At 44.6% G+C, this 23,839-nt stretch overlaps 1 protein-coding gene across 4 annotated transcripts in view; it reads left to right on the plus strand.

The window, feature by feature from the left end:
* SLC8A3 (solute carrier family 8 member A3) overlaps positions 1–23,003 on the plus strand; it is a 640,255-nt gene extending 617,252 nt beyond the window's left edge. For all 4 annotated transcript variants that reach the window (XM_069638871.1, XM_069638873.1, XM_069638874.1 and 1 more), the window contains one exon: positions 17,345–23,003. In XM_069638871.1, the coding sequence (XP_069494972.1) occupies positions 17,345–17,721 (377 nt within the window). In that variant the 3' untranslated portion in view covers positions 17,722–23,003. The remainder of the gene's footprint in view (positions 1–17,344) is intronic.
* Positions 23,004–23,839: the final 836 nt, after the last annotated feature.

A 23,839-nucleotide genomic window follows, 5' to 3' on the forward strand; every position in this document is an offset into this window, starting at 1 on the left:
GTGGCCGTTACATATATTTGAAAGTAAGCAAGGAGCAGGGCCTGCATATTCAAATATATAACCGATGTCTTATGTGCTGTCAACGTCATCTTACCCATACAGCATATCTTTTCTTAAACATTATAATTATACATCTTAGCTATGTATAGCGTTTGACTTTTTCCACAACAGGGATTTAAAAAGGAAAATACTTACCTGTATTAACTATGATCATTTTAGATCCTGGGATCATTTAAAAAAAAACAATTTGGAACTGTGTGCTGCGTGCTGTGCATATAGCTTTAATAAACACCTGCAAGTGAGGCCGTAAGTCCCCTGAGGGCCCCATCCCTTTCTTTAAAAAGCTTGCCTGCTAGTTTGGTCAAACAATCATGTACTATTTGGACTTCTGAAAGTGATGGGCGGGTGGACGCACTCTGTCAGAGATACCGGGTCATTCTGACCTTGGAGGACCCGGTAAATCCCCATTCCGGGAACCATTCCCCATTCCCATTTGAGCCCCCATAATGCTCAATGGGAATGGGGATGGAGCTAATAACGGGCCCGCTAATAGCGCCCCGTTATTAGCTCTGAAGTCCCTTAACTGGTCCCTTCCATAACGCCTCGTTAAACCAGGCGTTAAGGAAGGGACCCGCTAAGGGAACTTGTAGTAGGGCGGTAAGGGATTACTGGCACCAGTGCCCTTACCGGTGCCGTAATCCCTTACTGCCCACCTCGTAATGACCCCCATTGACCTTTCTCTGATATCCCATTGACCTTTCTCTGATATCTGGCTTCCTTCTATTGCCAAGTGTTGGGGGAACGGAAGATGGGTGGGTGGGAAGGTGATTACGGCATGCGTTCAGGCTGTTTTGTATACAGGTGTGTAGAACTACTTGTCCAAATGCTTCTTCGGGTTACGAAACAACTGAGATTCATTCTTATCACATCCCTCTAGGGAACTCCACGTGGCTGCTTCATTGTCTCTCCACTAAGGAAATGCATTCAGTTCTGATGTACATTATTTATAAAACCTTTGCTTTCCCAAGGTCACGTGCACTGTTCTGGTAGCTTGTCTTTCGTGTACAGCTTAAGGGGCAGGTACCTTTTCCACCAAAGCACTGCAACCACTAAAGGTCGAAGCTCATGCGTGGGTTGTGACCTTCACATGTGAAAGGTGTTTTCTAATAATCGCTCTCAGGAAATATTTTGCTAAAATATTTTTTTAAAAACATCTTCCTCAGAAATGTCTCCTTTCATTGAATCATGAGTACGTTTTGAAAGAGTGAGGGGGAAAGCCGTGAAGTTCAGGGGGGTCTCACCACCAACTTAAAACAACAACAAATAAAGGAATGCCAAGCAGCAGAAAAGTACTTAAAAAAGGATAGAAATTAAAAATGAGTGAGAATCAAAATGAAATCCAAAAGTAATTATTATGAAAACATTGCAAAAGCAATTAATAAAATACATAATTATTCAGAAACAAACATTGGTCATTATGAGGTTGCCAGTCGGGAAACGATGTTGCCAGTAAGCTTACCGGTAGCGTTGTTTCCGGACCGGAAAACTACTAAGTCTGCAGGCGGGTGTCTTTCCGCCCGCCAGGTCTGACCTGGCGGGTGGAAAGGCACCCGCTCGCAGACATTGACGGATGCACCGGCACCATTCAAAAATGGTGCCGGTGCATCCGTTCTCCCCATTCCCATTGAGTCCAGTGGGACTCGAATGGGAATGGGGAGTAATATTTTCTAGCACCCCGGCAATGGGCAATTACCGGGACCGCCGGGGCTGTAATGCTCTGGTAAGTCCCCATTTCTGGGCGTCGGAAGAAAAATGACGCCAGCAGTAGCCGTGCAGTTTTTACCGGCACGACTACCGCCGGACTCATAATGAGGCCCTTACATTCAAAAATACATTTTAATAAAACAATGATCACATGGACCCATTAAGAAACATGTTGGTGTGTTAACAAGGGGTGGGATTAAGTGTAAATACTTTCAGCCACAACAGGTGCACTAGTAGTATTCCTCACAAGGAAATATTTGATAACAACTTTAGCATAGCTGTGTCTGCTCGCAGGCCAGGGATTCTAGGACTGCGCATGGCAAGATAATTCTGATTGGTGTTCTATTGCTGAGACTGAGCTTTCTTTAGGGCGGGAGACATTACAGCCCTGGCAATCACAACATAGAATGTTCGAGTACAATGAAATGTCCACCCTCCAACTCTACTGACTCCTAGTCCCGTACAAGAGGGAGTTTGGTGCAAGATTACAGGAATCAGAGGGGAGAAGTACAAGAAAGGTCTTACACCAAGGCATCAAGGGGACACTGTCAGGAAGGTCTAGGGGATCGAAAGTAGATTCGTGCGATGGATCCATTGGAGGACGATGTGGGGCTCCAGGCGTTTGCTTGTCATGCAGCGGTGCGTCACTCATCCACTTTAAGAACCATAAATCAAAGTAGCTAAAATTCTAGCATCAATGTCTAACTGCATTACCTCATCTTGGGTGCTACGTTCTCGGCCTGTGCCAATCACTGTTTCTGATACAGTAAAGGCATCAATCGTCCAATTCAAAAGCAATGGATTCAGAGAGGCGGGTATACCAGCCTTAATGTCTATCTGCATGGCCACATCTTAAGCCCTTCATTTTAGACCCAGGAACAGACAATGTTCGGAAAATGGAGGCAAGGGGAATGAAGCTATCCACCGACTGACTACCTCATCTGGGTAGTCGCTAGATACAAGAGGTCCTCCTTCCCCTAAAAGGACTGTGATGGAAGGCATTTTAAAGAATACACCTCAACTGGTGTTGTTTGCAGAGGTTGCATTCGAACTGGTGGAAGAGCCTGAATCAATGTTGGTTGGGTCACCGGTTTGGCAAATGTGTAGCTACAACAAAATGGCGACGTGCAATCATACAGACAGGATTAGTGTCCTTATTCTGAATCTAGTAAACCAGACTTGGATGGGGTTCAAAATGTAAGGTCAGTGGTTCAACTAGAAGGCGATAATTAGGAATGTATTAGGGCACAACATTCCACATTCTTTGCTGACTTCTTTTTGAGGTTCTTCCTCAGAAGACATCGTCTGACTTTGGAATACCCTAGTTAATAGCTTTGTCCAACTTCATTCTAGAACCTGCTTGTATTTATTCAGGTTCAGCTCAGCATGTGATTACTGTAACGGATTGCCATCTATGAGGGTGTAAATAAAACTCACTTTTTTTATTTGAATTAAATACAATGATGCTGGTAATTCCATTGCTGAAAGGGAGGTCTAATAATCAGACACCCCCTTTCACAAAGGCTCTGTGCAAAAATGATAGTGCAAACATCTTCCTTTTTTGACATGACTTGCAGACACACTAGCCCCAGCCCTGCAGTGCTACCGGGCACGTTCAAATGTCAAAAGTGCATTCCTGACAGCTGCTGTAACACAAAGTTTCTGCATGCAGAGGAGGCTTTTTAATCTTCTGCACCTCTCTTTCCAACCTTAATAATTGTGTGCCTTAGTCAGTCTGGAGGCATGGAAATATTTCAATGTAAACTATGCCTGGTCGTGGCATGGTGACTACTATGTGAAAAAGAGGGGGGGTACCCTTCCTAGTGGACAAGCTCAAGGCTATAGAACTTCACAGGTGCAGGAGGGTGGTCCTGCCCACAGATTTATATATAGGTTGGTCTTTTGAATGATAGATCCAAACCTAAGGTCAAAGGTGTATTGCCTTCTCACTAAGCTAAAGCAAACCAGAGAGTAGAAAGCAAAAGGTTTATTTGCTAGTTGTACAGACAAGTATTTAATACATAAAAGTTGAGAACAAATGTTGAAAAATGTGCAACATACGTAAATGACAGGTTAAGACAACATATAATACCATCAATAAAAATTCATAACAAAAAACAAAATTACAGTATTTACAACAAGGTGAACAAGGAGTACTGTATTGTCAATATACAGATCAGTCTTAAGCAGAAGTTTATTTTCTATTTTCTTGCAATACTTGTAAACCAATTGAAGTGGACACACAGGTCCTTTGTGAAAAAAACAAGGTTAGAAATTCCTTTATGGGTAACCTAGTAAATGGAAAGTTGATTAATCGGATATTACTTTCCAGCATATTGTGTTTCCAGGGTCCTATGGAGAATAAGATATCTTGGTGGGCAACGTGACAGAGACTGAATAAACAGGGTCTGATTCAGACGGGAACAGATGAATGTAGCAGTTCCCGGGTGGACACGTTTCGGCGGAAGTGCATTAATGTAGCGTCCGCCTTCATCAGGGCTCCGTAGGGGCGACCCTGCAGTGGGTATAGATAGCTTAAGTGAGAAATTTTACAAAGATGCCAATGATCATTTGGCATATATTACAGAAAATGTGGTCTCTCATACAGCAAGGCGGCGGCTTACCTGCAGGTGCTGTAGTCCCAAAACCTCGGTATCCGAATCACCCGAGGGCAAAAAATGGGGCTGGGCAAGGGAAGATACTTGAGTAGGTCCTGTTGTAAAATGAGTTGACCCAGGGCAGTAGTTGTTGGATAAAGCGTTGTGCTGCACAGGGGACAAAAATGAAGATATGGAGTTACTATGGGTGTTGGATGAAACTCACTACTGGCTGCATTGGCTTGTGAACAAATGTCAATGCAGGGAAGAGAAAAAATGCAAAACAGCGGTACCTTCAGGTGGACAAGTGAAAGTTCACTTGGTGGTTGGTGGGAAGGGGATGGTGGCGCAGAGATTCTTCATCAGCGACAGGTGTGGTCGCTGCGAGTGGTCCTCGGGGGAACCCTAGGCAATGGAAAAGAAAGAGCAGCCCAAGGTGAGGTAGGGTGCCACATACCTGGTCATTGGAGGTAAGGCATATGTGATGCATGCGTGATCCATATGTGGGACCTTAGAGCGGAGTACGGGGTGATGTCTGCTGGCATGCACTTGGGTGGTGACTAGCTATAAAGGTTAGTGCCGTTGGTGACATCGTGCACAGCTGGGAGAGGGAGGGAGTAGAGGCCTCCCTCTTGAGCCCCTAGTGTGTTGATGAAGGAAACCCTCGTGGCCGTGAGTGCAGAGAGAAAGTAGTGATGATCTAGGGGTACATCAAATTGCACACCCAGTGTGTGTAAGTAGACGAGCAGGCATTCTGTAATTGCTAACAGAAAGCTTACCTCGCGTATCGGCTCACAAAGGTCCAGTCGCGTGCGGTTACACTCCCCGTCTGGCTGGAAAGAAAGCAGCCGCGGGTGAACAGTGAAAGTGAAAGCGCGGGTGCTAGTTGCCGTTATAGGGAAAATGCGGCGTCTGTGGCAACCGTGCGTGCGCGTGGCCTGAGGCTCCGTCGCTCTGGCCAATCCCTTGCAGGCACGGGTGGACGCGCGCATTCTCAGTAGTGTTACTGCTTGTAACCATGGGCTCCGTCGCTCTGGCCAATCCCTCGCAGGCATGGGTGAACCCGCGCATTCCCGGTTGTGTTACTGCTTGTAACCATGGGAACTGGCAGCGACATGTAGAGTGTGCCACTGCAGGGCTGCTAATGGAGCAGTCGGGACTCATCCCACAAAGTGTGTGCAGGTGAGAATCAGGTGGGGAGCTCTGGGGGGTAGGAGTGGGGGGTAGGAGTGGGAGGGGAAAGGGGGAGGTAAAATGGGGAGGGGGTGAACGGGGGGGGGGTTGGGGCAGAAAAAGAAGGGGGGGGGACACGGGAAGGCCAGGGTAGCGGTATCATATTCCCCGCGCTGTGGGAAGGAGTTGTGAGAAAAATACTCACATGCATATCCATAAGTGCTGGGGAGGCCCAAGAAGGGTCACAGGTGCACATATGTTGCTGTAGGACCACCGGGTGTAGGTGGGGGTTGTGTGTTGAAATGCCTAGGAGGAGGCATGGTCAGGTGGCATACAACAGGCTAATCATGGAGTTTTGTGTTTAGATACATGGCTGAAAAATCTCATTCAGGCCATGGTGGTATGTGTCCAAGCGGTGGATCCATCTGGATTCTTTTTTGAGCAGGCTATGTTGTGTGTCCGCCCCGCCTGTCACTTTTTCCACCACCCACCACAAAATATCATTGGGGGTGTGGTTCATCATCAGGTAGTGCTCCACCAGGAGGGCTGTCAAGTTCTTACATCTAATTTTGGAGCGGTGTTCTGAGATCCGCATGTTGACAGCCCTGGTTGTTTGGCCGATGTATCTAAGGCTGCATGGACACTCAATGCAATAGATCACATTTGAACTTTTGCAATTGGACAAATCTTTTAGAGTCCATTGTCGTGTACCAATGGAGAAGGACTTTATTTTCTTTGTAAATTTACACGCGACACAGCTGCCGCAAGGGTGATGACCTTGTAGGGGTCGAAGTGTGCGGGAACTGCCGCATTTAGTATCCGGTTGGTAGAGGGAATGCACCAGGTGCTCTTTAATATTTTTAGCACGTTTGAAAGCGAACCTCAGAAGTTGTTCATCCGGCAGGTTCAGGCGTGCTATATGCCAATGTTTCTTAATGATTTGTTTCAATTGTGCCGTGTGTGCACCAAACGTGACCGTGCAAGTTATACGGGTCTCGATTGACTGGTCTTCTCGTATTGGATGAATAAGAGTGTCCCGATTAGTGTACCGGGCTCGTTTCATGGCCTGTGCCAGTTGTTTCTTGGGGTAGCCTCTAGCTCGCAGACGGGCAGCGAGGTCTTCCGAGTGACGTTTGTAGTCTACAATCGAGGTACAGTTCCTCCGGATATGGAGGAATTGCCCATAAGGTAAATTGTCTCTTGTGTGTGCTGGATGGTTGCTGGTGTAGTGAAGGAGGGTGTTCCTGTCCATAGGTTTCCGGAAAAGGTCACATAGTAATGTACTCTCCTTGTGTCTGATCGTAAGGTCCAGAAAATTAATCTCTGAGTTGTTATTCTCAATGGTAAATTGGTAAATTCTCAATGGTAAATTGAATGTCCCTATTGCGGGTATTAAGCCATGTCCAGAAAGCCATCAGGTCAAGCGCAGTGCCAGTCCAAATAAATATCACATCGTCTATATAGCGATGCCACTTGGTAATTTGCGCCTGCCATTGATTCTGGTTAGAGAAGATGTGGTCATTTTCAAATTTGGCCATATACAATATCGCCAGGCTTGGTGCGAATGCCGCACCCATGGCCGTGCCTTTAGTCTGGAGATATATTGTGCCATCAAAAGTAAAAAAGTTTTTGTAAAGAGCGATCTCCATTAATTCTAGGACAAAATTGATCGGAGTCTTGTGGGTAGTGGGGTCGGCAGACATCCATTCACAGGCACACTCGATTGCATCCGTTTGGGGGATATTTGTGTACAAAGACTTAATGTCCATTGTGGCCAGAAATTGACCCTGCGGGTCAAATGTGAGGCCCTCAAATACAGAGATGGTATGCGTAGTGTCTTTCAAATACGTATGTGTTTGTGTACTGATGGGTTGAAGGAAATGATCTACAAACTTGCACAGGGGCTCCAGAATTGAGCCACAACCAGATACAATCGGGCGGCCAGGTGGATTACGGGGATCCTTATGTATCTTCGGTAGGGCATAAAAGCATGGTGTTCTCCCTGAGGGTTTGGTCAGGAAAGCTGCCTCCTTGTCAGAGATCCAGTCTCGTTCTTGTGCAAAAGCGACTGCATTGCTTATTTCCTGACAGAGGTCCTTCGTAGGGTCTTTGCGAAGGATCCTGTAACTGTCTCTATCATTGAGAAGTTGCAACACCATATCTTGATATTGGGTGTTGCTCATTATCACCAAGCCTCCTCCTTTGTCAGAGGGTTTAATGACGATCTTTTTGTTGCTCTGTAGTGATATCAAAGCCTGTCTCTCTGCTGTACCAAGATTATGTTTCGTTCTTAAAGTACCAGTTTTAAGACGATCTAGGTCCTCCAGTACGCATCTCTCGAATGTGAGGAGATCGTGTGGAATCTGGCCATCAGTTGGGGTAAAGGTCGAAGGTTGGTGCAGACCGGTGTCATCTCTATCAGTTTCCTCATCCAGGTTGTGTTGTTGGAAGAAGGTGCGCAGTCGGTGTCCAGTCATTTGGTCGACTGAAAACTGGTCGAATGACATTTGGTCGACGCAATTTGGTCGAAAACCAAATGGTTGAATTTTTTTTTATTTATATATTTATTTTTTGGGTTTTCGTTTTGTAAAAAAATGGGTTTTTAGAGAAAAAAAGGGGGTTCGGGGGGGGCCCTCCCAAAAAAATAAAAAAAGGGTTAAAATAAAAAATAAAAAAAATTCGACCATTTGGTTTTCGACCAAATTGGTTCGACCATTTGTCTGGTCGACCAATTTTTTTCGACCAAATGTCTGGTAACCGCACAGTCTACTATGAGCACACAATTATACAGCTAAAGCACTTTGATATCACACTAGTGTCAGCTCTGTTAGAAGGGCCCGTCTATTACAGTACTGATGTTTATTGGTGTCTGGTCTCACTTGAGCTAGTGTGAAACAATGGGCAGGATGCTGTCTCTTTGATTCCCCCAGGGGAAAGCCAACACCTTCCTCCCATGGTGCCGGAGAATCCCCCAGGAAGTCTCCTGAGACCTAGTGCATCGAAAGCAGCACTGACATAACAAAGTTACTCTCAAAACTAGGACTGTGGATCGCTGGAGTCCCTTTGAAGTCAGCAGGTATGGAAAATAGTAGCCAAGAAGGAGAGGTGTGCTCAAAGAAGGGTTCCGCCATCTTGATTTCTATTGGTGCTCTTTAACCATTCCTGACCACCATTTCCAGCAGTCAAGACGCTCTGAATGTGATGTCAGAAGTGTACACACAAAAGTTCTCAATCACTTTTACTTTTAACAGGCCAAGGTGATGTTAGTAACCAATGAGTGACTTTTTGTGATTTCGCTTTTAGCAACACAAAAGCCCTCAAATAAACTGTGTTCACAGTAAAATATGTTTCTGGCCCTGTTAATATACTATCAACTTTAGTGGATTAATCAAATTTTGGTGGTAGTTCAAGGCTGTCTTCAGGACAACTGACCCCTCGCTGGAATCAGCGTATGAGGATTCTCGGGTTTGTGAGTACTAGGCACACGTATCTAAAAACAAATAAATAGGAGACTTTAACGACTGACCACATAATACAGATCTGTTTTGATCCAATCTTTGTCCAATATGTTCAACTAAAACTTCTATTTTCAAGTGCACAACCTTTCGTTTAATTAAATAATTTGTTAATTCTATTGTGAACCATTTCTTTCGTATTGTCTTACTCTGTAGGTATAGGGAACTCCCCTTTAAAAGAACCTTATTACCAATAATCTACCAGAGAGATAGAGGCCATTTTGTTTGTCTAACATGCAGGGACATTCAGCTATTTCCTTTAATGTGCACAGTAGAGCAGATGGCATTGCCATTGTGCTCTTAGATTACTCATTTCTATTTAGTACCATCTAGTTGGATCATTCTGAAACTAGCCCATATGTGTCCAAAACTGTTTAGACATTGTTGCACAATATTTATACCTTGTTCGAGAAATATTAGATGCCGTCAAGGAAATGTTCGGACTTTCACAAATGTTAGTCTCTTCTAACTTCATGAGTTATTGTACGTTCAGCCCTGTGTAAACGCCCATAGTCCGGCCGGTGTTTGTAATTATTTGCATTGATAGAGAAAAAATATGTCCAATTACGCACCTGTATAATCAATCAGGATGCGTTAAACAACAAATCTTTTTCTTACAGAGGAAAGCAGTGGCCATTAGTTGTGGAGCCACTGCCCTTCTACCTCATGGGCGTCTTTGTGAAAGTGATGCTATCGGCACGTCTAGATGGACGTCTGGCTCGTTCCGCAGCGTTATACAATGCACGTCACAGACCTGTGGAACGACCCCACAGTCAGACCATTATTCATGATCGCTTTTGTTCACAGGACCAAACAAAAATAAAAATAAATAGGGGGCTGAGCAACGCGCCTGTCTGCGCAAGCAGGGAGACCTTCTGATTTTATCTCGTCTCCAACGCGGTGATCAGCGACAGTCAAAACCTTTCTGCACTCGCAAGCGTCTTGACGAAACGTGCAAGATGCATATTTCTTTTTTTGCCAATAAGGAATGATCTAAGAAAATCGATACTTAAGTATTGGAACATGATTAAAACAGAGTTTTAAGATTGTTCCCCCACGTTTTGCATGTAAACGTATGCTCAACCTCAGAGACAAGCTAGTCCATACATATCCACAATCTAAGCCCAACACTCAGATATACAATACTCTCTGGCATCTCCCACCCGTGATAAGACATTTCAAGTGTGGGTATTGTTCGGTCTGCAATCTCGCCAGCAATCTGAAAGAAAATGATCTCAATGGAAGAAAATGGCAACTAAAATCGTTCACCAATTGAGCCACGAAATGGGCGATTTACTGTATCAAATGCCCGTGTGGCCTTTGCTGCATTGGGAAAACAAAAAGGCCAGTCCGCCAGAGGATTGGCGAACATCGCTCATGTGTTAAAAATGGTATAGCTTATAAAACACTTGTTGAACATTTAAAAAAAGCACAGCATACACATGAAGACATTTTCTGGTGCATCTCGCAGACACTTGCCCCACACCCAAGAGGTGGTGATCGTGACCGGAGTTTACAGAAGCTCGAACAAAAGTGGATTTCTTCACTTAATTCCATTAATCATGGGCTTAACCTGTACATTGAATGGAATCTGTTTATACACAAATAAATGTTACTATCCTAGAAATCCTGAGCTGTATCCCTAATATAGGGGCTGGCAGATGTGGGCCATTGGTCAGCGTTGAAAAGCGTGGTGTATCGCAAATATTCATGAGCAGTCATGGTGTTGATCCGGTCCTGTATTAATCTTTCAGAGACAGTTTGATAGAGCACCGTCTCTCTTTTGCAAATATATACGTGGCAATATGTATTCCGCTCTCCATGATAGAAAGGGAGCACATTGGGTATTGGACATAACATTTCGAGGAATTATTTCCTCTTTTTGCATTGATCTGTTTGGCTATACATGCATCCAACAGACTAAGTTGTTAATCAACATTGAACAATAATCTGTTGCGTTGCTTATTTTATATGCACACCCTTTTCCTTTTTTTCCCGATATTGTCAGGATAAATACAAAAAAATATAAGTCATCATTGACACAATATACGCCTTGACTACACTAGGCATTAGGACATCCAATATGGCGTCAATTACTTGCACAGCCCGTTATGTACGTAAACAGGCCCCAGCACGTATTGGTAAATATCAGGTGATCATTACCGTCACAGTGCAAACATTGTTGACACAAGGAGCAGCTGCAAAAAGGTTCCTGTCAACGGGATGAAGAACGCTAAGTAAGTGGTTCGTCCCCGGTTGAAAGATAATCTTTCCCTAGTTATACGCTCTTTTACAATGCCATTTAATGAACTGGCTATGTATTTGCTTTCACAGCGTCATTTTCGTCAAGACGCTTGCGAGTGCAGAAAGGTTTTGACTGTCGCTGGTCAACGCGTTGGAGACGAGATAAAATCAGAAGGTCTCCCTGCTTGCGCAGACAGGTGCTTTGCTCAGCCCCCTATTTATTTTTATTTTTATTTGGTCCTGTGAACAAAAACGATCATGAATAATGGTCATTCCACAGGTCTGTGATGTGCATTATATAAAGCTGCCGAACGAGACGGACGTCCATCTAGACGTGCCAATAGCGTCACTTTCATGAAGACGGCCCGTGAGGGCAGAAGGGCAGTGACTCCACAACAAGTGTTTACTGCTTTCCTCTGTAAGAAAAAGATTAGTTGTTTAACGCATCCTGCTTGATTATACAGATGCGTAATTGGACATATTTTTTCTCTATCAATGAAAATAATTACAAACACCGGCCGGACTATGGGTGTTTACACAGGGCTGAACGTACAATAACTCATGAAGTTAGAAAGAGACTAACATTTGTGAAAGTCCGAACATCTCCTTGACGACATCTAATATTTCTCGAACAAGGTATAAATATTGTGCAACAATGTCTAAACAGTTTTGGACACATATGGGCTAGTGTCAGAATGATCCAACTAGATGGTACTAAATAGAAATGAGTAATCTAAGAGCACAATGGCAATGCCATCTGCTCTACTGTGCACATTAAAGGAAATAGCTGAATGTCCCTGCATATTAAACAAACAAAATGGCCTCTAACTCTCTGGTAGATTATTGGTAATAAGGGTCTTTTAAAGGAGAGTTCCCTATATCTACAGAGTAAGACAATACGAAAGAAATGGTTCACAATAGAATTAACAAATTACTTAATTAAATGAAAGGTTGTGCACCTGGAAATAGAAGTGTTGGTTGAACATATTGGACAAAGATTGGATCAAAATAGATGTGTATTATGTGGTCAGTTGTTAAAGTCTCCTATTTATTTATTTTTAGATAGGTGTGCCTAGTACTCACAAACCTGAAAATCCTCATACGCTGACTCCAGAGGGGTCAGTTGTCCTGAAGACAGCCTCGAACTATCACCAAAATTTGATTCATCCACTAAAGTTGATAGTATATTAACAAGGCCAGAAACATATTTTACTGCCGACACTGTTTATTTGAGGGCTTTTGTGTTGCTAAAAGCGAAATTGCGAAAAGTCACTCATTGGTTACTAACATCACCTTTGCCTGTTGAAAGTAAAAGTGTTTGAGACGATTAACACGAAATTGTGTAAGGAACAATAGGGTTTATGTTGTTTACATTTTTAATTTCCTCTCTTGTGCTTCACAACCAAGATTTCTTTGCCTGTTTTATATATATGTTTATGTGAATAAATTTAATAGTGTATTATTCGACTGACCATTACCATTCTTTATATATGTTCAAAAAGATGGTACCACCTCTCTTTGTGTCACGTTTGGTCTCTAACTAGAAGTGCAACAAAAAGGGTAGCTTTCTTGGAAACTGTGTTTCTGTCATGTGATGTCACAAGGCAAGGGGCATTTGTTCCAACAGCCTGGATTGGACGCCTTACATCAGGCTTTTTTTTGGGCCAATCCCTTTTGATATTTTGCTTTTATAAGGAGAAGAAATCCTCTCCCTCTCAGAAGAAAAACAACAATGTATCTGGACCTCTGTCGGGAATACAGTCTATCCCAAAGTTCTCTGTCAGGAAGGCAAAGGTAGAAGTCATCCAAGGTAGAGTTCAGCTTTGTCCACTAACCATCCCCAGGAAACAGTGGGGGAGAACTTTTGTGGACCAAGGCTTCCCTACTAGCTGTGGCACTGGAACCAGGACCATTTACTGGAGGTGATGGCACCCCTATAGGTTCCAGCCATCTTTCTGGAGCAATAGTCCAAAACGGAAGGACTTACCTTGCTCCTAAAGCCCACGACCATGTCTCTCAGAAACCACAAATCCAAGGAAGTGATCCCTGTCTCTCTCCGCATATCTGAGACTCATTGGCAACAGTTTAAGCACCTTCAAAGCCATCTATGCCGCTACACAGGAACCACCAGAGTCATTTCCCCAATCTCGATGCTCAATCACATCCACTTCTCTGAGTTTCGCTCACCGATGAGGCTCTGCTGTCTCAACTCGACACTGCTGCTTGTTCAACAGCTTCTTCAAGCTTCTAGCCGATGCAGCTGCAGTACCCTGGTGCCATGTTTAGCCAGCCAAGCCTGCTCACCGATGAAGGCTAGACTCTGCACCCATGGCCACCGAGTCGCCCATCGCTGCCGACCTGACATCAACTTTCATCCCCAGAGTATTCTACCTTAAGCCTACACCGACTCAACACCAGTCCAGCGCTAGAAGCGTTGAGCCTACCGGTTCAATGCCAAAAAGCCTGGCTCAGCGCTGTTAAGCCCTGAAGAGAAAACCATAAGGTATTTGAAGAGGCTGTGTCCCCCTGGTCCATTTTATCGAAACATGGTGGCTTTTAAGTCCCCCTTCTCTACCTTTTTCTTCTAAGACATAGGGCCTCATTACACGGAAGGCGGTAAGGGTTAACGGTCACCGGTAAGGGTACCATTGACCGTTAACCCTTACCGCCTTACTGCGAGGTCCCTTAGCGGGTTGGTACTTTAACGCCTGCTTTTAGCAGGCGTTAAAAACCAACCCGCTAAGGGACCTTGGTGCTAATTACGGCACCGCAAATTTGCGGTACCGTAATTAGCACCTTCTCCATTCCCATTATGCCCTATGGGGCAAAAATGGGAATGGGGAAGGGCAATGGTGGAAGGGGGAAATACCGCCCCGCCAACCTTGGAATAGGGCGGTAATTCCCCTTTCCACCAAGGCGGTGCCAGTATTTTACCGGCATGGACCAAGGTGCTATTAGCACCTTGGTCCACCGCGTACCGTGTAATGAGGCCCATATATTTGAACAGGGACATTGTTGCCAATGGGCCTCATTCCGAGTACGGCGCTAACCAATGGCGCTATTTACGCCTTGGTTGACGCCGTACCCGGACCGGCATCGCCTTGGTGGATGGCGGAATTACCGCCCCATTCCAAGGTTGGCGGGGCGGTAATTCCCCAATCCCCATTTACCCTTCCCCATTCCCATTCTTGCCCCATAGGGCATAATGGGAGTGGGGAAGGCGTCAATTACGCCACCGTAAATTACGGTGGCGTAATTTACATCAAGGTCCCTTAGCGCCATGGTTTTTAACACCTGCTAAAAGCAGGTGTTAAAACCACCATGGCGCGAAGGGAACTCGGAGTATGGCGGTAAGGGATTACCGCCACCGCTCTCGTTAGCGGTGGCCGCTATCCCTTACCGCCATGCTCGGAATGAGGCCCAATGTATTGCCTGAACACTCTGCTCGTCTACCCAAAGGGCCCTTTCACAAAAGTCTGCATTTTATGTGTTTCATTTGCAGGGGCAGATTTTTCTAGTGGTTTCTAACCAGTTGATTGAATTTAATTGTTTGAATACAAGTTTATATTTGTATTTATTTTTATTTTGAAAACATTGTAATGAATCTGTTTAGTTTGCTCCTATTATCAGCTCACACCCCTCCTGAAGATCATAGCCTTCCATTGGCTGGCGCTCTACCAAAGGAGGCAAATGAGGTATACCTGATGTGCTGTGCCTGTTTCACTTTTATGATTGGGATCCCCGCTGGTTTAGTAGTAGTGTGAGGCTGAGTAGGCAGTTAGCCACTACTCGTCCCTGTACTCCTGCAGAGCAGTAATCATGTTGTCACAGCTCCTGCTGCCCTTTTCTCTTCCAGCTAGACTCAGAAGGATTACCGTGAAATGATCGAAAAGAAATGACCTACTGAGAAATTACTGAATTTATTTTCATCAATTATTTTTTAATAATGTGGGGGGGGGCTACCCGCGTACCCTCCACTCCCCCCTACCTTAACTTATCACCTTATCCCACACCCCCATCTATTTTTAATCAAAATTAACACAAATCCCTAACGAGTTCGACCAAAAAAATTCGGTAATTTCTCATTAGGTGTTTTTGTATTCGATCATTTCTGCCGATACCGACTTCTTAGTCCCTCTGATAGAATGACTTCTCGTTCCTTGGATTTTTCATCAATACTTTGGGGTCATAATACTGTAATTGCACTGGGGGAGACCATGTCCATTTGTGTTTAACTGGAAAGGTCCACTCACTGCAATTTTGGTCATTTCCAAAGCCTATTGGAAATGCAAAGAGTAAACCACAAGTGAAATTGCCTTTCCTCTTCACTTTTCTAATCCATTTTAGAAACCGTGTAGATGCTGCCTCAAATTGCACTGGGCAGGTAGTATTTCCGATGGATTTGTATGGAATCCGCCTGCTTGTACCAGGTCATAAAGTCAGGTAGATGCCATCCATTGGTTTACCACCAGCATGAACATGCATGTTGGTAGAAAGCCATGGTGCTATTGGAAGGTAAAGTATGAATGCCCCCACTCCACCTCCAAATAGCATTAAAAAAAAACTGGAGGGTAAAAGCAGAGCCTAAGGAGTTTACGGTTTGCTTGTATGTTTTATTTGTATGCTCCGAAGATTTCGAAAATGACCCCCTTATTCTGATCATGTGATCGGGTCCTCTTCCCATTTTGTGCCCGCTTCTAGTAGGTGGTATCTCTGACTTGCCTCATTCAGATGTGCCTTCATACCCTCTCTTAAACTATGTAGGCTGTAGCAGAGTCTACCCTCTCCCTGGCCAGCTTGCTGGGTTCCTTTGCTCTCTTGCTGTTGGCCACCGACTCTTTGAGTTGTGGTGCTTTTCCTTTCAGTCCTACTCTGACTCAGCCAGTCTTCCTCCAGGAACCCCTAAGCTTGCCACAAGCCGTCATTGCCCCTCCAGTCCTCCTCTTCATTGCAGCACCCCTGTTTGGCAGAGCATGCCATGCAAGAGATGCGTGTACCCTCCGCCCATTACACACACACAAGAGCACAGATGTCAGCATTGATAGCATCACAGGTGATGGAGGCTGTTGCAGATGCTAACCAGCGTGGCTAGCATCTGCAGCACAGTGGGCCTTGCTGTTGCTACAAAATCACGCCAGAATCTAGTGACAACCCAATGAACACCAGGTAGTACCATCTAGGGATGCGAAAATCTTTGTGATTGTGCAGACATCCCAATGTTTGGCTAACCCTTTCACTTCTGGGACTTCAATGCTTTGCTGTGGAAATTAGGAAATTAGTCACTTCACCTCATTGTTGGTCCCTGCTGTGACCTCGTGTGCTCATTAACCCTTTCACTTCAGAGCCGTGTGTGTGCATGTGCGCACGTGCGTGTGTGCGTGCGAGCCCACACACATGCACAGACACACACTAAGGGCAGTGAACTTAAAGGGTTAATGAGCACATCATGTGATCAGAGCAGGGACCACAAATGACGGTTGTATACGAATTGTTTGTTTTACAACTGTTCGAATGACAATTGACCTTTTCACAATTGACCGAATTGTGAAGGTCAATTGTACCATATATGTGGGGGAAACCCCCCACAACCCCCCACCCAATGCCAAACCCCCCAAAACCCCAACACCCCTATATATATATATATAGAGAGAGATTCGGTCAATTGTGAAAAGGTCAATTGTGACCCTTTAAATTCGGTCAATTGTTCATTCGAACAATTGTAAACGAACAATTTGGGTAATACCCAAATGACATCATGGGTGACAATTTGGTGGGTGGGGGAGGCTTTTAGTTAAGGTTCTGTTCCCTTCTCACTAATGTCTTTTTTGTTGTTGCGATGAATCTGATCATCTTAACTCTGTCTTAACTCAAGTTTTGTCACTGCACATGACATGTCTCACAAGGAAAAAGAACATGAAATATAAAATGAAAACCTTCTGAATTGCTCTCGTCAATGCATGACAGAGAAGAATAAATTCACAGACCCACATGAAAGTTCCAGCTTTTGGCATCAGTGTGTTGATTTATATCTTTTTTTGTCTCGCTCCATAGATACATTTGCCAGCAAAGTGGCTGCAACTCAGGATGTTTACGCAGATGCTTCAATTGGCAACGTAACGGGTAGCAATGCTGTCAACGTCTTCCTGGGCATCGGACTTGCCTGGTCGGTGGCGGCGATCTACTGGGCCTACAAGGGAGAAGAGTTCCACGTTTCCGCCGGCACGCTGGCCTTCTCCGTCACTCTCTTCACCATATTTGCTTTCGTCTGCATCGCCGTCCTGCTATACAGGAGGAGACCTCGTTATGGTGGGGAGCTCGGCGGTCCGCGGGGCTGCCGGCTCGCCACGACTTTGCTCTTTGTGGGCCTGTGGCTCCTCTACATCATGTTTTCCACGCTCGAGGCTTACTGCTACATCAAAGGCTTCTGAGGTCACAGCGAGGTCGCTCCTCTGTTACCTCAATGGACTCTAGGCCTCAAAGTCTCCTCACGCCGGAAATAACAACGGTCCGTCAGATGCCACATTTCACTGGCGGGAAGAACTACCAGGCTTTAAGGAGGGCAAAATACATTTTTTATAGAAGAAACAAACAAAGCAAAAGTATTTACAAGCCCCAACGGAACCAGTCACCAAAATAAAGCCACATCAGCGTATTTTGGGCGCGCTTCTTCTTTCAGTTCTCCTCCGTATCTTTGGTGCATTTTTTGACAATGTACAATATTAATAACAGATAAGGCTTTCGACTGCTACAGCCGACTTCATTTAAAACAAAGAAACAAGAAAACCTGAATGCTCATTAACATAATCAGGCCTCATTATTAGTTTATTTAAGAAGTATGAAATGTGAACACTTTCTCATTTTAATTGAAAACACACACACAGGATTTCTAATAATTCTCTTTTTTTTTAAAGGTTGGCGCATGAAGAAATTCTCCCAAATTTGCCTGGGAAAACTGAAATCCTGTAATTCAACATATTCTGTGTGTTTGGAGTATGGAATTTTAGGTACATTACAAAAGGTACACATCAATGCTTTCTGTGCCTAAGCAGTGATGTTTCGCCATCTTATGTCCTCTAACATCCTGCAAGCACTGGGCAAGTTCATTACAGTCACTACATGTTGTTACACGATCGGTTTGTGGCGCTTCGAAAGAGGTCCACTGGAGAGTCTTACATTGTATTGAGTAAAGTAAGGGTTATTTAGCAAACTGATGGGATTGAGGTGGGCTTTGACTTGGGCCCTCCCCAAAATGTCTAGGCATTGTGTCCCAAGTGGAGATGGACAAGTGTCACACATTTTAATAAGGCATTTGACTAGGACCATATCTCTGGCAAGTGAAATACTTTTGCAACGAGACATTTCTATTGCACCAAATGACAACACCCTGTTTTTTCTAAAAGTGCACTACGTCGGCCATTTTGGCCGGCGCACCCTGCTCATGCGCGGCACCTTTTTCTAAGACTGGCTACACACGCTCTCATTGCTAAAACGCCCCGGTCTTCTTGCCGGCCATGCTCTACTGAAGAACCAGAACACGCTCTCAATATAATTCATTTTTTTTAAAAAATGCCACTTAATTGATTAAAATACAAATGTGTGTGTTTCAAGCTAGCTTTACATCACTCATCAAGAATTGCAACATACAAATTATAGTCATTCTTATTTATATAAACATATTTTATGATGATTTATTTTCTTTGGGGTAAGGCTTAGGTGCTGCATAGGGTTTAACGTGTGAGTCATTTCATTAATAAAAAACACACACACACATGTTAGCAGGCAACTATGGACCACAGCTATAAAGAGATAGAGATGGAAGTAGGAGTGGCCTACGGGCAGACTGTACTGATGATCACAAGAGGTAGTAGACGCTATCGTACTCCTGATGTACAGTAGATGACATGTGATTGTGTAGGTGTGCAATACTGTACAATGTCTCACACACGTGGCTGTTCATCTATCGGGGGAATAACTCGTGTGGTTCTCTCTCTCCGGGTGTACAGTGCACCCCACGTGCCACTGTTAGTCCCCTGCAGGATTCACTGTGGATCACGTGTGGTTGCATGTTCCCCTTCTCCCCCCTACCACTCTCTGAATATGTTGAGTTTGCCACACATGTGCGGGTGTGTCTCTTTATCTGGATGTCAAGTGTGTTACACGTGTGGCTGATGTCCGCCCTCCGGATGTGCAGTGTGTATCACACAGGTGCCCGCGTCTGTCTGGATGTAAACACCCACACGCCTGTGTCTCGTTTCTGGGTGTATGGTGTAACGTACATTCTTTGCATCCCGTATGCTTTTCTCACCACTTCAGAGTCCAGAATGAGCCGGGCTTGTATTGCTCATATGGCCCGACTACAGACTTCATTCTAAGAAGGGGACAAGTTGGCCGAGAAGAGATGAGACTTCAGCAAAAAAAAAGAGGAGTTTTACAATCTGTGATGAGTGACAAGAATAACTTATATAGTCTTCATTAAAATATATATCTCGATAAATATATATATATTTATTTTCTTACAAAGTGTCCATCAGACGGAGAAAGGTCCTGTAGAAACTTCTCAGGTGGTAAGCTTTGCCTGTTAACGCCTGCCTCGGGTACTTGAAGTGCTCTTAATGTGTACCCCGATACATGAGTTCTGCATTACCCAACTGTCTGCATCAATTGGCTTCTTTAATAAACGGTGGATCCTCCTATGTTCCTCTGAACATGACCCTGCCTGTTTCTTGCAAATGCTCCTCACATTGTAGTTCCCTCTGGTTTGTCGAGCTGTCCCAGGCCTCACTTTCCCTCTGGTATGTCTAGCTGTCCCAGGCCTCACTTTCCCTCTGGTTTGTCGAGCTGTCCCAGGCCTCACTTTCCCTCTGGTTTGTCTAGCTGTCCAAGGCCTCACTTTCCCTCTGGTTTGTCGAGCTGTCCCAGGCCTCACTTTCCCTCTGGTATGTCTAGCTGTCCCAGGCCTCACTTTCCCTCTGGTTTGTCGAGCTATCCCAGGCCTCACTTTCCCTCTGGTTTGTCTAGCTGTCCCAGGCCTCACTTTCCCTCTGGTTTGTCGAGCTGTCCCAGGCCTCACTTTCCCTCTGGTTTGTCTAGCTGTCCCAGGCCTCACTTTCTTTTAGCGACTTGGTATGCGCGTTTCATCAAAGTGGTGCACCTGTGACAAATCAATCCCCAGAGATCCCTGCTTAGGAATGTCTGCAAGATATTTCTTCTGGTACCATGTCATTTCATCGTGGGATGTTTTTTCAAATTTTTTTTACCGCAAATTTTTTTACGAAAAAAACCATCGAATTTTTTTTCATTTATTTTTGGGGGGGGTCTGTCCCCCAAACTCCCCCCAAACTCACATTACCTTCTGGTGTTCATCAAACACCCACATCCCATATATATAATTTTCTAACCCCACCAAAAAATATTTGATGAGTTTCTTTGTTAGAAAATTCACTGTAAAAAACCCCGCGAAAAAACACCCCACGATGAAAGGACGTTGTACCTTTTTGCACCCAATTGAGAGTAAGCACAGAATGATGACCATCATTCAAACACCGCCAAGATGTTGCAAACACTATCACTGTACTGAAGAATTTGCCTACTATGCAGTGTGGGGGTCCGTGGGGCGAGCACACTGCATATCTCTTGCCGCCTGTGCTGTTACAGTGTTTCAGTGAAGCAATGAAGGAATAAAGACTTATTTGTATCACACGATCACTCCATGAAACATGATTGAAATATGTACCGAAGCAAAAAGTTACATGTTCACAATACAATGAAAAATGGCAACACAGGGGCAGTGGCGTGTCCAGACTCTTTTGACTGGGGTGGCCCAAGTGGGGCACTGATTTATGCAGGTGTGGCATGAAGGACGAGCGCACACACACATGATGATCATAGTTTAGGATAATGGGGTGGCCAATCAGATTCCTGGGGTAGCACGTGCCACGCCAGGCCACTTCCTGGACACGCCAATGCATAGGGCTCTGTGGAGTTGAAGTTATGCGTGTGTTATTGCCACACTTATGCTAACATCCTAGAAAATGGCATGTGGGTCTGCCCACTACAGATGGCTTACGATTCTACCCTGAATGTAATCGCCAGATCCCCTTGGTATTTCCCTTGCTATTTCCAGGCACCTCGTATGCCACCACATACCTGCTGCAAACCACTGAAACAACAAATTGTAAGCCTTCATTAACTCTCACAATTAGTCCTTTTGGAGTGGTGTGTGGGGTGGGGCACGGTGCACTGAACCAGGAGCCAGGTGCATCAGCCAGGAGCACGATTGTGGTGATTGTCACGGCCTCTTTCCTGAGGATCATTGCATGTGTGGGGAGAACCCCTGATCTGCCGCCACCTGGCTGTGAGCATCATGAGGAGAATCCATGGGGAATAGCCGAACGGTAGCAGTCATGGAGTATTTCCAGTGAATTCTCCCTGGTGATGAGAGAAGTGGATATTAAAGTCCAGTCATGTGCTCTGTGCACCCACGTAGAATATGAAGAGAGATACTTGAACGTGTAAAGAATTTCAATGGAGAACCTTTTGCAGATGCGTGTCATTCTGTAAGCTCGACTGGATTTGAATGGTCATTTAGATCGACATGCCTGAAATCTCGTCAGAATCACATAAGAAGTAAGGATGGATGAGCAATACATGTTGCCTTGCAGAGCATTGCACTCTTGCCCTTAGCAATGCCTGGCTCGCTATTGGAAGCCAAGTGAGGTTATCTTCTGTTCTTTTGGGAAGGGAATGTTGAGGTCTGCATTTGCACTTGAAATGAGCTGTCCTGCAATAAATGTGAGAAACCCATTTTTTTAGCAGCTTCCTGAAGGGAACAATCCAGGGGGATCTGATTTGACTTCAGAGAAATGCTGTTCACAGGTTTAACCTGTCTTGAAATGTGTTGTGTGTTGTTGACATACTAGTTGCGGTCAAGTAAGGGGTCTTCCTAAGGGGGAAATGGCCACAAGTAGCGCATGCAACAGGGAGTTTTTACTTTTCTGGTTGTGGCACCAATAAGCCCCTCCTTTTTCCTGTGTTGAATAGAATGTGATTAAAAGGCGATGTGTTGTGTGTCTACAATGTACAAGGTGCAGCAAGCGATGTGGGTAGCCAGTTAGAAAAACCTCACATACCCCCACACAAACACACGTCTAGTACCAAGTACACTCTACAAATCAATAAAGAAACATTCAAGCAGTGGTATTCTACTGTAAAACATATGTCGATGCTTTGGTTCCTTCTACGGATGGCCACATTTAAGAATCTGGAGTAGCGGGTCCTGAAACAGTTGGGTGAGAGTAGGAAAGAGGTCCCTGCATGGCGAAGAGGAGGAAAAAAGCACACACATGTCTGTTCTTTGCTGTCTTTGCATAAATTGACCATATCAAGAGTGCTTTTTCTTTTCTTAAAGTTTAAAATACGTGAAACTGCAATTGGTTTTCATGGTCAGAGATTGTGCATGACATACATGTATGACATACATTCATGACATACATGTAATTCTTTTACAACAGTGACTTCAGTTTGAATTACTTGGATATTGTGAACACATACGCTAGGCTATTCAAGGCAGATTGTCTACTTTCATTCTCATTTCCATTGCAACTTTGCTTTTCATAAGTGAGCCGGAGACCTGTAAGGCCCGGTCCATTATGTGCTACTTCGAAATAAAGCCTGCTTTTATGTTTCTGTTGCCTTCATGCCTCAAAAATCATCATGGTTGGTCTTGTCTTTCATTTTGTTCATCGCTGTCTTTCCCACTATAAACTCCCTTCTGCGCTCAGGATTGTTTACACAATGCCAGGTACATGTATGTAGAGATCTGTAAGATGTTTGCATTTAAGCCCTTGGGGTGCAGTCGTTCAAGCTAGAAGATCCATCTTGGCCCCTTGGCTAGCTACCTTCAGCTTAAGAAGGTTTACCTGAACCCACATGTCAAATTACTTTCATCGGGCGATTAAGCTCCTTTTGGACCTTTATTCTTCAGTGGACACTTCCCTCCCCTGCACAATTCTCCCCCCCCCCACCTGGAGCAAATGGTGATTTCAAAATATAACTACATGAAAAATTAGATATAAGAAGATGTTGTTTTTTAGTGAATGTGTTGACTTGGTTAGTGCTCCCTGCAATGAGAATATCTTGCATGAACATTTTCAATGCATAGGGTGACCAGATGTCCCAGTTTTGCCGGGACTATCCTGGAAATGGTCACTTGGGCCACCCCCCTGTCCCGAGAGGTTTTTATATTTAAAATCCCCATCCTGGTTTTGCGGAGAGGGTTGAGGGCATGGAGTTTACCAACAAATCTACATAATACTTTAATTGTAAGACACCAAATAAATATGACAATAGGTTGCTGAAGCCCGATCCGACCACCGACGTGTGGGTCGAAGGACCGACCATTCTGTTTACCGTCATAAGCATGAACCATTTCTGCCCTAGAGACTTCTTTGTGTTTTGTAGGCTTGGACTCACAACTAGACCTGTAAATTCGGTGCCCAGTCAAAGTTTCGAAACAATAGTTTCGAATGCCAAAAGTTCCGACACAAA

The sequence above is a fragment of the Ambystoma mexicanum genome, chromosome 14, assembly GCF_040938575.1.
Source record: "Ambystoma mexicanum isolate Mex_15411 chromosome 14, UKY_AmexF1_1, whole genome shotgun sequence".
Taxonomy (NCBI): domain Eukaryota; kingdom Metazoa; phylum Chordata; class Amphibia; order Caudata; family Ambystomatidae; genus Ambystoma; species Ambystoma mexicanum.